This window comes from Seriola aureovittata, chromosome 14 (assembly GCF_021018895.1).
Source record: "Seriola aureovittata isolate HTS-2021-v1 ecotype China chromosome 14, ASM2101889v1, whole genome shotgun sequence".
In the NCBI taxonomy this organism is placed as follows: domain Eukaryota; kingdom Metazoa; phylum Chordata; class Actinopteri; order Carangiformes; family Carangidae; genus Seriola; species Seriola aureovittata.
In genome coordinates, this window is record NC_079377.1 from 10,175,458 (window position 1) to 10,191,336 (window position 15,879).

Sequence of the window (15,879 nt, forward strand, 5' to 3'; positions counted from 1 at the left end):
CCTTCAAAATCATGGTACTAATGATTATTAGCAATGACTTTACATACGACAGCCACTGTCACATGGAAGATGTTACTATTAGTTTTTTTAAAAGGTTTTTTTATTTCTTATGTTAAAATCCCTATTTTTCCCATCCTGCAAACATTAAAAAATAAAGAATGACTCAATCTGAACTCAGGGGTGTGCAGATAAACGCATCTAGTCAAATGTGTCTTGGTTTGAGTAATGCCTCGGATTGTATTAAATAACATGTGACTGTTGGATTTTGGGTCATACAGGCTGGCAGAGAAATATATAAAAAAGAAAAAAGAAAAAAAGAATTCTCTTTTGTTCTCCTCCTCTTAACCTAAAAAAGCAGATGAGGCAGGTGTGGGTGGAGGTCACCTCTCATCTACAGCTTGGTATTGCGCCGTGCTTGTTAAGCCATGCCTTCTTTTGAGTGCTCCAACCAAATGTGAAGGATTGAGTCAAATCTTTCTTGTAATTATACGTGGCCCACATATCTTGTTTCAGTTGGAAACGCGTCACATTATAGAAGATAACGATGCTCTTACTGCCGCTTCAGCGTTACAGTCAGGAATGATATTGACAGCAACAGGCACTTACAACAAGTGACTTTAACTAAACTTAAACATTTATGTGTGTTGAGTTAACACCAAAGTGCCTCAGCCATCACATCTCATTTTTAGACAGGGCTATAAAAGGTCTCGGATATTTTTTCCTTATTATTTTGGACCCGAGTGCCTTCTTCGACAGCCTGATATACATTTTCCACAGCACCACTTCTCACTTTAATGGTAAGAGCCTGATACTGCCGCCGCCAGTGTTAGCCATCCCATTTCCACTGGGGCCAGGCACACTAAAAATGCACATGTCCCAGTAATGTAAGGCTCTTAGGATATAAAACCATTCACTGAATTGCATTCGCCATCAGAGGGGAGATGGAACAGCTGGACAATGATTAAAATGCTGACTATTCGAGGGAGAGGACACTGAATGCACCATCTCTTTTTATGGAGTCCAGACATGATGTCTTTCTAAGTGTAGTGTCCTGAGACGGTAATGTCGTACCGCAGGAGCTCTCCATGGGAAGGTCGTCACGTTGAATCAAACTGAACGCACTGACATCTCCCAGTGCCCACGTTTTTGCATGCCTCATTCATCTCTCCGCCTACATCGCAGAGCAACTTTTTAATCCGATGACCTTTTTTTTTTCTCTATGAATGCATTAGATAACACCTAAACCAACACAGTTAGCCTTGACTATTCTCCTCCTTCCAAGCCTTTATATGCCACTTGAAAGGTGAGTTTGCAACATAACGTGTTAGTAAAACACCTGTCTCTAAAAACAAAAAATTTACCGGTAGCCCACCTGATGCTTTACCGTATACTTTTAAAATAGGAGACCTTGGATTCCCCCCCAAAAATCCATGATTAGCCGACTACAAGGTAAAACATATTGATTAAACAATTCAAGCAGAATCTGATTAGCATAAAGTCATAACGTCAGATATCCAAAAATCAGATGGCATCTAAGGCAGAAAATAGATGCCCCGAAACATATCGCACATCTCTGTAATACACGGCGTTTCTAAATTGTCACGGTCATTTATATCACTTTATTTCTCTCCAGATGAAAAGGCCTGAAAAAGACGGGCATCCATCTTGTCAAGCCTGTTCCTTTCTGCCAATCTCTTGGTTCCTTGGTGGCAATTTATAACACTGCATGGAGCTTGGGATATAATTATAGTCTATTGTCTGATATTTCGCCTGCATTACACGCTCCTGCAACGGTTCAGGAACCATGCTGAGGCTGAGAGAAAACCATTCCACTGGATCAATATTTATGATTGTATTATTTGTCAGCATCTGCAGAGGCTCACACAAACTGTTATGATGGTCTCAGGTCAGTAAGGGAAAGAGGGAAAGAGAGAGAGAGAGACAGAGAGAGAGAGAGTTAGGGGACAGTAATATGGGGTCTTTACTGCTGCTAAGTTGAAATCTGTGGGAGTTTGTCATTTCATATCAGCTGTAGCTTGAACAGTCTATTAAACTTAATGAAAAACCTGACACTTTGCTTTTCTTTGAATGTTCCATATAAAAGCTTGAGTCTGGCTTCAGAGATACATCAACATTCAAGGTTCAAGGCTTTTTTTGATTTCATTATAGATAAATCCAACAATAGGTCTAAATATTTCAATGGGTTTGAAGAACCTTGGTTAAGTAACCTCCGGACAATCAAACTAATCAACATCAGCATCACACGTCGCTTGCTCTACAGTGTTTCTTCTAAAACCCTTTGAATGGACTGAGATGTGAGTGTATTAACTGTTGTCCCAGTGAAGCTGTAAAGACAGAAAGTTACACAATCTGTCAAAAAAAAGGAATTAAAATCAAATAATTTTGATTGTGTGTATATTATTCAATATGAAGTTAAACCCACCCCCTCCTGGAGATTCTATAATCTTCCTTTACCCAATCCGATTAATCCAAAATGAGTTAAATCCAAAATGATTTTAAACTATATTTGTAAAAGCTGATTAAGTCCTGATTAAAGGGTCATTTTAGTCTACGTCTATGCTTAATTTAAGCTACCGTGTACGCTTTCCCTGCTGCATATTTACAGAGTATTTGAAATTCTGACACACGTGTTAACTATGTGTATTCCCCCTGCATGTACAGCCTTCACTACCTCCATGGTCTCTATGTTTGCAGCTACATCTTTCTCGCTTCCTATCAGGGCTTAACTTGACAGTTTTCATATGATGTGAAATGCTCAGTAGTTAATCAATTGTAAATGCTACCAGAGAGCATATTCGACTCTAGAACAATTAAAGCACATTTCTCAGTTATCAACGAGGTCTTCTTTTTGATTGCTTGCACAGGCTGAACATTTCCTGTGGGCCAGTGAAAGTTCTATTTTCGTTTTTGTTCCAACAGCGCATGAAAGCCTTTCCTGCAATCTGACTACTCTCTTTTGTTGTGATAAAAAACAATCCACCGAAACTATTTTTCTTAGTGACCTAAATGAGTCAATACTATCTTCTGTTCAGTGCGCAGGTATTCCTAGATTGTAATGAAGTTTGTTGCCAGCTTATTCCCAAAGCAAAGTAAATAAAGTCAGTGTTTTGTTTTGAACTTCCAGAAAATGTACAAATTCACATTTCCAGTGTGAGAACCTCTAGAACTCAGCAGATGCAGTCGGATTAGGAATTTAATTCTGACATGGACAATGTGTGAAACAAATACAGTATTCAAACTAAGACACAAAGACACTTCTTAATGGCATCGTAATTAGTTGTTATAGAAACTATTTTTCATTTAAAATTCATGGCTGCTGCTGTATTGAAAGAGATTTAACAGGAAATGTGACTGCGCCAGAATGCTCTGATCACCATTTCATTTGATGGGACGCACATTTTGTATTGCATTGTTCGGTCGCACATTGTGACGTCTGAGAAGTAATATGCTCCTGCAGATGCTGCACTGCTCATGCAGGACAGATAAAGATGATGGAGGACCTCTACGATGGTTATCACTCTAACACACACACACACACACACCATGCTGTGCCACATCTGATTGCACAGGGAGAAATGCTCAACAGTGCGCCGGTGGTGCTGCTCCCATAGGTGGAACAATGGACTTATTTTCCTTCAGTTTTTAGGTCAGAAGACTCAAGGAGAAGAAAGACGTGACACGATAAAGTAAGGCATACATTCCTCATATGGGAGCGTAATGATGAGATATATTATGTTAATCCAGGATGTGCTTAACTTCACGCTGTGCGCTGTAACGATTTCAAAACGGATCAAGTAGAGACAATAATGACATGATTGAAAGTCACTTACGACAAAATCATTTACAAGATGATCTCACCTGCTGAGGCTCTCGTGGTGTAGTCTGCTTGACTCGCCTGCTGGACGCCGTGGTGGTGGTGATCTCCATGATGGACGTGGACGTCTCCGAGCGATTGGCCGTGGTGCTCGACTGCGGTGTGATAGAGGAGGGCGACTCCCCCACAAGCCGCACGCTGCCTTGGATCTTTATGTTGGGATCCCCCTCGGCGGCCATGTTGAACACCTTCAAGCCATTATAGTAGAGGCCCGAAAGCTGGCCCTGAAAGGATCGACTTCGGTCTCGCTCCCAGCCCCCAATCTGTATAGTGGTTTGGCTGTTGAAGATTGTAAGCTGCCGCCCTGTGGGAAAACAATGTTACATATATACAAGAATGTTGAACTGTGGACTCAGCCACTTTTACTGAACAGGAAAAAAAAAAAAAAAAAAAAAGACAGAAAGGCAGATTATTTGCCCAGTAGCTAATGAGACCAATAAATTACGGGTTGTAGAAGCAAACCCTGGTAATTTATTGCAGTTATAATGATGAGATGCCTATGAAAAGAAAAAACATAAAATTAAAAGACAGGATTTAGAAAATCAATGCAGCTTTGCTAATATGGCAGTCTAATCTAAAACAACAAGAAAGAAAGATTAATCAGAAGTAGTAATGTTACGGAAATGCAATAGATTTATCTACAATTGAAAAGATAACATAATCTTGAAAGTAATATAAATGGGCAATTTGTTTGCAGGAAATTGCCTGGGAAATAAGACAAATATATAAAGTATTTGTCTAATAAAACTAAAAGCATATATTTCATTATGCTTCGCTTATGTTATCTTTATTTTTTCCTTCAAATTTTATAATTTACAAACTAGGAACACAGCAAGCATGAAAAAAAAAAAAAATTCTAAAATGGCTGCAGGCAGTGAGAATTGGACTTTGCTCGTGTACAATCTCACAGGAAGCAGGACACACTTCAGGGAAATTTGAAACTGTTCATCCTTTTAGCAAAAGCAAACAGGAAAAATTAAATTTAGAATGGATATGGTTGGGCACATGAAAAACAAACAAAAAAAAAAGAACATTTTATGACAGAACTTTTATAACTGAAAACAGAAAAAAACTAAGAAACAAAACAGAAAAATGATAGGGCTCATTTCACATTTTAAGTGAAAAATATGAATTAGTTATTGAACTATAAAAAACAAAGCATGCACTCAGTTTGTTTTATATTACAGTTCCTTGATCTAATGCCCTATACATATTTACAATGTCTGTTAAAGGGACTCAAAATTCTGATGCCAATTCATATTGCACACTATTTATCATTGCTAGCAGTTTAGTCAGAATAGATCAAATGACACTAAGTACTGTACTGTACAGTATGTATACTGTATAGGTTTCAAAAGTGTTTCAAATAACACTTACCGACAAATTAATCACTAAGCTACAACTTTTAAATTTATCATTTAGATGTTTACAGCAAAATGCTACAGTAATTTATAGACATTTTAACAATGCTGATATTACTTCAGTAAGTGGATTTAAATTCATATTTACAGTCCCTTTAACCTTAAGTTGACAATAAACACGTATTAAAACAGCTGACATCTATAAAATAATACATTATTATGAAAAGTATGAAACACTACAAACTAAATTTAACTGTTCAAATCATTTTGTTTTTAAAGTTTAACTGAACATTTATTTTTTAGGTTTATTATTTACAAAATAGTGCTACAACTTGGTTATGATCAAATTATTTTATCTGAAATTTTAATCAGTGATTTTACCTTTGTCGAGTAGCCATTCGTCAACTACTCGACCAAGTCGGTATGGGATTCGCTGTCTAGCAATCGCCAGGCGTTCGTTATCATTGTTGCCTTTAAAGTTTAAAGAGACATTTCATTGGTTACAATCTGTAAGGTCAAAGGTTAAATGTTCATACTTAATGCTGGAGCTGTACAACTGCACAAGGTTTTTATATTTAAAACTTTTTGTATATTTAAAAAAACAATATTTACTGAAACATTATTTGAACAAACGTCACTCATTTTATTTTATTTTAGCCAACAAATTAGGCCTATATTAATTGAAAATAAGTGAACTAGCACGGAAATGTTTCATCTAAGTTAATAGAACTATGTTATAAACCAATCCAAATCACAACTTTATACATTTCCATTACAAAATCTTTACCCAAATATTTCCATCCCCTTTGTCTTGACCCTCTATAGCTTTTTAACTGGCTTTTAAACTAGTTATATACATTTTCAAAAAGAACATCATTTAAATTTATTGTGGAATCAACCTTTTATGGTTTAAAGGATAAAACAATTTAACTTTAACATATTACAAATGCCAACCCCATTTATAAATAGCCTAATTGACATGAAATAATAAGCTAAATGCAATACAACAGTTAACACAGTATACATTCAGAGCATCTAGTCAGAAGACAATGTCAGGGTAGATATACATTCAATGAAGAAACTTTCATAAAAACGGCTTTGACAAAAGCTACAAGTCGTAAAGGAGGAAGTCATGAGTTTGACTCTCTAAACATTGTGCACTGATGAGGTGAGAGTCAATGAAAAAGTAGTTCCTCAACAGGATTCAGAGAATAAACCAAATAAGAGTCCGGAGGGAGAAAGAGCAGCTACAAAAAAAAAAACCCATTTCAACATTGGAGGGGCACTTTGGCATTAATGAGGGCAAACTCTGCATCACCCTTTTGCCGAGGCCAATAACCTTTCCAGAGCAGAAGACTATCAGCAAAGTGGCACTGTCTCTGAGTGCTTTTCCCCTGGTATTGTCTGCTGAGATTGAATTCAGTCCGATCCTTTCTTCCGGCAGATTGACAATGTTTGTCCCATCAACTATATTAATTCAGTTCTGGCAGATAAAAGATCAGGTAGCTAACAACGATTCAGTGGAGAATAGCTTCCAAGAGGAAAGGATCGCGCAGACATGAAAGAAAGGAGGTAACCTTGTAACAGATGCACAGTTGGTCTGATGAAAGGTCTTAGAGGTAAAAAAGACGCATAAAAAGACATTTTTTAATCGTATCAGCTTGAATTACTGTAGAGGATCAGCTACACAGAAAAGGGTTTAAAGCTTGTCTGTACAGCTCATGGAATTTGGCTGCAGTTGATTGTGCCAAGTTGGAGCACAAAGGCTCGTGAAGGAGATTTAGTGAAACATTTCTCCCCCAACATTGACGCAGAAAGATACATTCTGCATTACAACAAAGCCACACAGGGACACAGCGTATATTATTTGATATAGATCTCCCAATGTTAGAGCCACACTTCCGAAACAACGTCCAGCCATCTGAAGTGACACTGTACCTTTCGGCAACAAATCAGCTGCAATGGACGTGGACTTATACTCACTTGTACATTCATGTGTACTTACACTTCTACTGATTGATGATGGCGTTAAAGGACGAGGCTGGCGGCATTCTGTGCATTTGAAACTGTCAGAATATCTCATGCAAAGAGTCCCAAGTCTTGTCTCTGTCTTTAACAATGGGTCATAACTACATACATTTTTAAATAAATGCTTAACGATATATACGTCACTCAAACGGGAACAAATAGTGCATTTGTTGGGGACTTGTTTTCACCTGAGGATTAATACACATTTGGTCCTCTGGCAGCACGGTGTAGGGTGTGATTGAATCAAAATAAACCACAGAGTCCACGTTCATCATAATGACAGAATGTGTGAGCCAGTGCAACAGTGTGGCTCATTTCTGTGTTGAGACAACAATGGGGCTCTGTGGCACAGAGGAATAAGCTAGATCAGGCTTTGGTTACACAGACAATACCTGTTAGTAGGATCAATTCATTGTTGGGTTTGGTCCTTTCATGTGATTTGTTGGCAATAAGAAAAAAAAAAAAAATCTGAATATCACTAAGACTAAGACTCTGTGGTTGGACAGTGTTGTTGTAACTAAAAATTACTGAGCAATAAATTTAATTTATGCAGCAGTTAGAAATCCACTAAGCTACTTTCAGGTATGTGGATGCAAAACGCACCAGCCTCCAGGTGCTTTCGGCTTATGTAACGCCTCTATACCGCCTGGTGCTGCACACACACTGTATTTCCCTCATGCGGGGCTGCTGGAGCTCCGCACCACATAATTCGCCTTAGTGCTGTGCACGATAGGAGAAGAATTACACACAAACAAATGACTAACCAAACAAGCAGGCGCACACGCAGCTGCATTCCTTATATTCTGAATATGTTAAATTAATGAATAATCCATTAATTGCTGTTGTCATGGAGCATTCATGGGCTTTGTTAATTCCTGTCACCTCCATTTGTCAGTCATGGGGTGTTAGTTATGTCACCTCTCTGTTTCCTGCTACTGTGACACCTCATCTGAGGAGAGGTCAAAATCAAACTGGGCTCTGGGGAACAGTTAGCCTAGAACTGTTGGGAGGACGATGAGGACTGGATATATATATATATATATATATATATCATTAATTTGTGCAAATTCTGTTCTACAAATGCCTGCTGGTTTCTTGACAGTCACAATATATTAACATGTTGTGGATGTCTTGTAGTTTTCGATTAAAATGACAGCTTTTGTGTTTCTCCCGATGCTGCTATCACAATTTTGTAACAATGACGACAATTTATCGAAGGAGAGGACAAGGAAACGAACAGAAAAGACACATAGGAGATCCAGGCGGGCAGGCGCTCACAAACACAGCAAACACACACACACTTCTCCTCACACACAGCGTGCCACTGTGCCAAAATCCTCTACTTTTGTGCAAGAACATGCTCCATTTTCAAAGACAGTAGCTCTTTATCTGTTTGGCTCTGCACCCTGTGGTAGACTCAGTCTATGCTTATACTGAGGTTAATTAAGTGTGGATATAATCAAGGTCTGATCATGTATTGATCCCAACTGTGGGACACCGGAGTGTTAAACAATGCTATCCCCTGGGCTTCGATGCAGTAGCAGAGCCCATTCATCCTGCCTGTGAGCGGAGCCTGTGACTGCTGCCGAGTGATGATTTGGTTTGGTATGGGACAGTCTGGCTTATCTCCTCCGCCAGACAGCAGCGATTCAGCTGAGCCGTCCCAGCCGACCCGCTTTGCCCTCACTCATTTGTTTTCTTTTTTTGTTAATAAAGTGGTCAGATAAGGTGGGGGATTTATCTCATTACAAGCCCTAGGACACTCGCCACATTAAATGAACAAATATGCAAATGCTTCCTCTGTTCATGGAGCTGGGAGAATTAAAAAGGAGGGACATACACAAATCTCACTATTATTTTTATTATTCTGCTCCCCCTTTTTTTCCCCCCCATACTCTGGCTGTGGCAGTCATTGCACCATTTTTTAAGCATGCTCAATGATGATTGCTCGCACAAAAGGCTGAAGCGGCTCATGGATAGAACAGAGGGGAAACCAGAGGAGGTAGGACGGAGCTTTGATGGATAAAGCTAACCCTCCTCCTCTTGTATCCCACAGATCAGACTCCGCACCGCAAGGTGGAAAAACAGGACAGGGGGACGGTGGGGGAGATCGACATAGGGGGCAGGGTTGGACAGATAAAGGAGAAAGGACAGAAAAAGAGGGAAGTGAGAGCTGAGGGGAGTGGAGTGAGAGACAGAGAGCTCTGTAAGTGCACCACGCTCTGATAACAGTAAAAGAATAAGGCCAGGGACCTCTCCATTATCTTTGTGTGTGGCGCGTGTTCATTGGGTGCTCCGATAGGATACTGCACTGTACCCTGCGGGCCTGGCAGCACCATTGTGATGGTATTACTTCCATGGCCAAGACTCGGGAGAAGGGGCTGAATTTTTTTGTTGCTGCCCGGCCTTTTGTGTGCGGCGCAGAATGAAAGCGGGGAGAGAATAAAGGAAAGAGGACGAAACTACAACAAATAGAAAGGGCTGGTTATGTCTCTGCGTGTGCGTTTTGCATTTTAGATTCTAATAATTGTGCTAAAGACTTTTAATGGCCCATAAGTATGCAGTACGAGCCTTTTTAATGAGATTACGAGGGCAGCAGTATAGGCCCTGGTGAAGCAATTATTTCCTTGCTTTGAGAATGATTGCTCCCTCCCATATAATCTCCTCCTCTCTGTCTTTCTCACTCTCCAGCCATCATTTTTATCTTTGCTGTCTACTCTTATTATAATCACTGTTGATCTGTGAGTGGCCTAAGAGTGGCTGAGGGCTGCTATTATGAGTGCGTTAGAGGCATACATGGATACTAATCAAACTACAGGCGAGCTGAGAGAATAATGGCTTTGTGTGCTGGGGGGTGGGGTGGGGGAGGGGGAGGAGCTGTAGAGTGATTGTGATTAGATGTAATTAGTCTGCAACGAGCCTAATAAGGTAGCTGGACTTAGCTTCGTCGCACGATTGGTGAGGATGTGGTGGGTCACTTTTTTCCATACAGCATTTATAACTCAGCACATATTAGTCAAGTCAAAATTCATCTTATATTTATCATATTTCTTTTTCTACATTTTGACGACACATTGACCCCAAACATGTTCCTAATATGCAGATCTGCGTTAACAACGTGAAATATTCTGTGATCCGTTTTCCATCGCTGGGAATTAAATAGTGCAATGAACGATTAAAAATACCCTTTTCAGTGACTTCACCCAGGTCATGAGCAGCACCAGCACATCTGCATGTATCAAAGGTGTTTTGGGGACTGAGGGTATTTGCTGTTTGAAGATTGAGATGCTAGCATCCAGGCATTTAACCCTGCTGTGCATTCTGCCATGTCCACCACATGTCAAAAGCCATTAGCTTCCCTTTGTCACCTGAGGCAAGCAGCGAGGATTGAGTCCCAGTCATAAAACCCTCTTTCATTTGGATGAATGCACTGGTCATAGCTAAAAAGGTCACCAAACATTATGCAGAAAGGGTGGGTGGTTGGCTGGGTGGGGGGGGGGGGCAGGTTGAATATGTCTTCTGCTTGTCCCATTGCCCAGTCCCTTTATGCATGTTCAGAATATAACAAATGTTTTTGATTTGGAGCTGCAGCTTTTAATCTTGTGGACTTTTGGTGTTTGCGCTTTGAACGGACACATTCACACTCCTTTAATCTCCTATAGCTTTTGTCAAAGCCTTTAAGCAGTTAGAAAAGTTAACAATTCCAACAACACAAGCGGTGGCATTTAAATTCTCTTGGAGAGCCATCATACTACTAACATCTTGACATTTTACAGAAACATATCAGTGTTGCTGAGTTGTTTTCCATTTCCGACAGGAGATTACTTCATATTTTCCCCCAGCAAATAACACGGGGGTTGCATTTTCCCCATAATGAATCTCCCCTTCCGCAGACAAAGTTATCAGCTACCACTACACTTTACAAGAAAGCACCAGTACAAGTGTTCAGGTCATACAAAGGAGTAATTATTAAATATATTATGCTTTTTCAATTACTAAATGCTCATTACACAGGGCAGTAATTAGTGAATTCATCTTCTACGGTCTTGTAAAGTGTGTTTACGAAAAGTGCTACACAAATGAAATTATTAGTAGTGACACTAATGGCAAAGAAAATTAATCCAGCTTCAGTTTTTGTCTATGAGTAGCTGTGGTGTGTGCTGTGGAAATGATGAATGTAAAAGTGAACTGTCACGGTTAAAAAAAAAAAACAGCTGCTGTAATATATCTGATCACCTGGGATTAAATTCTGAGCGAGAGTCAGATTAATTCAGGTTTTCATTTAGTTTGACTGTGTTATTACAGGTTTGTCTGCCCGCCTGCCTTAATTCAATCAATCTACTGTATTGGCAGAGAAATAAATACTGAACTGGCACACAATTACTTGCCACAATAAAAGTGGTAATTTGTCTGTAAATAGCCTATTGATTTGACTTACTGTGAACATATGCTGTGGGTGGATTACTCATGTATATGGGGAATATAAAGCAGGTGTAGACAGGGTGGGCGGTTGCCCTTTCATGCAGGTTTATTTTAGACTATGGGATTTCTTAAATGCGACCTATTTGCATATAGCCAGGTTGTTTAACAGCATTGATTAATGTAAAGTGATAAATGCTGGAGATGCGAAAAAAACTCAACAACACTGGTATTATTCTCAACAGCTGCTGGAAACAGAAACATAAAAAGCAATTAAAGCACATGCCAAGTCAACATAAAAACATCCTGACAAATAAGGCTTTGATAGTTGGCTTGATAATCTCTCGGTCATTTTATGGCCTTTAAGCAGCAGCAGATGTAATTAAAGGCAGAGTGGGTGACTCACCTGTGGGGTAGCGCTCAATGACTGGCAGGTCATCCACCTGCAGAGTGGCATTACCCCCACTCCTCGTAAACTTCACTATATGGTACTTTCCGTCATTTACAAACTTTGATGTCTCCTCAATGTTAATGTCATCTGTTCCGACATTAAATACAACGGCAATGTTCCCTTTTTCCTGGAAAGACAAGAACACAGGAAAGAAAAGGTCTTAAAGACGATGGACATCACTGCTTTGAAAAGCCCGGTGTTGCTAAGAGACCGTATGAAAATTAATTCACTTTATTCTGCATCTCAACAGAAAGAAAAACAACAGGAAAGTATTAGGAGTCAAAAATGTGTTAATGTGTTATATCCAGTGCAGTCCCAGCTCTTGGTTCAAGAATAAAGAATGGGTGGAACATTAACAATGGAATAGAATACATGATGTTGTTCTATTGTGCGATTTGGTTTATTTAAATGGATTATTATGTGGATTATTCCAATAAAAATATAATTAATTAATTAAAACAAACATGTTGCAATTTTTCAAGTCAAAGAAACCAGTGATTTTTCTACAGTCCCAAAATACACCCACATACTTTCATGATAACTTGATTTATTGTTTTTATAAGGTAACACTTTTCAAGTGAGCAAACATCTATTTCAGGGACATTATTTTGTTTGTGTAGATTAAATATTTATTTCAAGTTACAGTAAAGGAAATGGCATTGATGATATAATTGAATTATACAAACTTTTCTAGACAGCATTCACTCTGCATTAGCTGGACTGCGCCTTTTATAGTGGACCACCAGCTTAATGAAAGAAACCATATGGCCACTGCGTTTTGGCCTGGAGCCCATTTTAAACATAACATGCTTTTCCCATCAGAAGGGCGGGTCCGGAGCGTTTACACTGACATCCACCAGATACTAAACTTACTGTAAACGGTATTTGTTTTGATATAATTACATGAACAAGAGTTACCGATTTTAATGCGATGTAAGTCAGAAAAGCCACAGAGCTGTGTTTTGGTTTTTTTATTTACTCTTAAAAAAAGCCTCGAAAGAAACATCGTGAAACGAGAAAACATAAGGACATTGCACATGATGTCATCAGTATAACTTTTTTCTCGTTCTATTTAGTATTGCTGTCCCATGGTGTTTACATGTGTCACCCCTTAGAGGAACACATAGCAGCTTATGCTATCTCTGAGCAACACTCCTTATCACAACTTTTTTTTTTTTTTTTTTGTATATGCAATGTACAAAAAAATCTAACTGCAAGACCTGCTGGGTTGCCTATAAGGCAGATGACTGTATGGATAAATGGTTTGGACCGGGAGCAACATTTAATATACGTATGTGTTTGCGTATTGCTCCCGGAATTTCTGTGCTCTCTTTGAAAACTTTGTAAAAACATTATAACAGCAAATATCGGCATACTGTGTCCTTTATTGGGTTCATAACATCCGTTAAATAAATCCTTTTGTTAATGGTCATGGTCAAGCGTATCCCCCTTAGCTCCAGTGTTATGTACCTGTTATGGCCATCTGTGTATTGCTGCTATCTGGTCCATTAAAGAGCAATAAACACACACATTTTTATTTCTTTTTTTTTTTTTTCTGGTTCAGCTGTTCATCCATCACAAACACATACACACCTACACCCAATACCCTTTTGGCTTCCATTCAAAATACTGTAGACACACCCGTGTCATCACTTTCAAGGTAGCTTCAGAGCTTGCTGAGAGGATATCAGGAAAATCTGAGGAGTTTGTGTGAGACTGAATCCTTAAATTTCACTGTACCCTGACGTCATTAGATAAAAACATAAACATGGAAACATAAAGAGACTGTCTCATAGGAAGTTTGAACCCAGCTGAGCCTGAGTCTCCTCAGATCCACATGTGATTGGTATCTACGTTAATAAGCTTCTTTTTACAGCACACGATGGAAGTCCCTGAATCCTACTACTTAATCCAGCTCAGATGATTGCAAATGTTGGTGTAGCCTCTCTCTCTCTCTCTCTCACACACACACACACACACACACACACACACACACACACACACACACACACACACACACACACACACACACACACACACACACACACACACACACACACACACACACACACACACACACACACACACACTCTCTTTCTTTCTTGGCTTATGAGCTGCAGTGAAAGGAGCATCTGGTTGGAGGCTCAACCTCCTGTAGCAGCGCAGCACTCTGCATGTCATTATCCAGTCAGCACAGCAAATAGTACATTGCATCTCCATCTCTCTCTGTCTCTCTCTAACTCTCCCATATGCACAAACTGACTCTTTTCAACCCCCCCCCCACACACACACACGCGCACACACACACACGGGCGTGCACACACACACACACACACACACAAAGAGCCCGGTTCCCTTAAAGTGCAGAATGAGTTGAGCATGTTTCAAGAGCCAGAAGCTAAAGTGCAATTAAAACCATTTGTAATGTGTCACACCACGTTACCAAAACTAGGACAATTGTATGCTTTGTAATGTAATTTCAACAGATTATATAAGATGATGCATTAAAGCAACAGTACTAACACAATTTACCGACTGCCCGAGGCATAAACACTCATCAACAAAAGCTGAAAAGCAGACGGCTACAGCTCGTGTCAGGTTTTCAGATGTGAATGGGGTGAGAGGTTGATCTTTAGACGCTGGTGCTGTAGTAAAAGCTTGTGTTAATTGTAAGCCGGCCCTCTTGAAACTCCTCAGCTAGAGTCATGGGGACAGCAGCGCCTCAGTATAAGAAGCAGCAGATACTTCAGATCTCACAACACACAACACATGATTTTCACACAATCCTCTTGAATATGAAGTCAAATTTAACATGACATATAGGGAACTTTCTTTCAAGGACTAGCACACAGTGAACACATTAACTGAGAACTTTTTTAGTATCATTGCTCTTGGAGAAAAAAAAAAAAAAAGAGACAGAAAAAAAAAAGGTTTAGTGGAGGGACCAACCCAATTAAAATCCTGCTTTTAATAGCCTCCTTCAATTGACTTTTAATGTTCCCCATGGCCTCGTTAATAAATTTACTGCATTTAGTCACAAACTGCCAACTCGAATTTCCATAGCATAAAAAAAAGCCTACTTCACAGTCTTGAAAGAGATGAAGAGGTAGATGAAAGAGGGTAACAGACAAAGGATAAAAACTAAACCATCAGATTTAGGGAGTCAGATGTCAGATAAAAGATAAGACCTAAATCTTAAAGGCTGAGAATATTCAGAGTTACATTTTTGACATGCTTAGAGCCCATCTTTCTCCCATATTAACGTGATTAACTTATTGCCTCTGCCTTTTGAGATGGTGCCGGCATTTGCTTTAAACACCAATAATATTTTCCCCTAAATAATAATCCAATACTTTTCAGCATCTCCTGAAATTCAATCTATTTAGACAAGTGGCTTCTCAGTGAGTTCAGCCCTGAGAGGAGCCTAATCCTGGCACTCTAATAGGGTGCAGGCTTATGTCAGAGAGTGATTGATAGCTGCTTACATAAACCCAGCCCATTACACCCTGTACAGTTTTTAGGGCTGCTCACTTGGTAAGTGCTGCTCCCCACAGGGCTGCCCCCCTGGGAACATACTGTACGGAGCACACATACCGCACCCGAAGAACTCAGCCCTGCCTGACACTCTGCACGCTGCCTTGATTAATTGCTCATCAAGCTGCAATAGAGTTTAATTAACTGATGAAGTTGATCCACCATTCTCCTCTAATCTGCTCTTTTTTTTT

The 15,879-nt window shown here is 39.5% G+C and overlaps 1 protein-coding gene across 23 annotated transcripts in view; it reads right to left on the minus strand.

Annotated features, from left to right (window-relative positions):
- Window positions 1–15,879, minus strand: part of LOC130181242 (neurexin-1a) — a 248,404-nt gene that overhangs the window by 30,213 nt on the left and 202,312 nt on the right. For 17 of the 23 annotated variants that reach the window (XM_056395209.1, XM_056395219.1, XM_056395213.1 and 14 more), the window contains 3 exons: window positions 12,110–12,281; window positions 5,638–5,727; window positions 3,880–4,199 (listed from right to left, as the gene is read on the minus strand). In XM_056395209.1, coding sequence (XP_056251184.1) covers window positions 3,880–4,199; window positions 5,638–5,727; window positions 12,110–12,281 — 582 coding nt within the window. The remainder of the gene's footprint in view (window positions 1–3,879; window positions 4,200–5,637; window positions 5,728–12,109; window positions 12,282–15,879) is intronic. The other 6 variants (XM_056395225.1, XM_056395224.1, XM_056395223.1 and 3 more) reach the window with 1 other exon arrangement.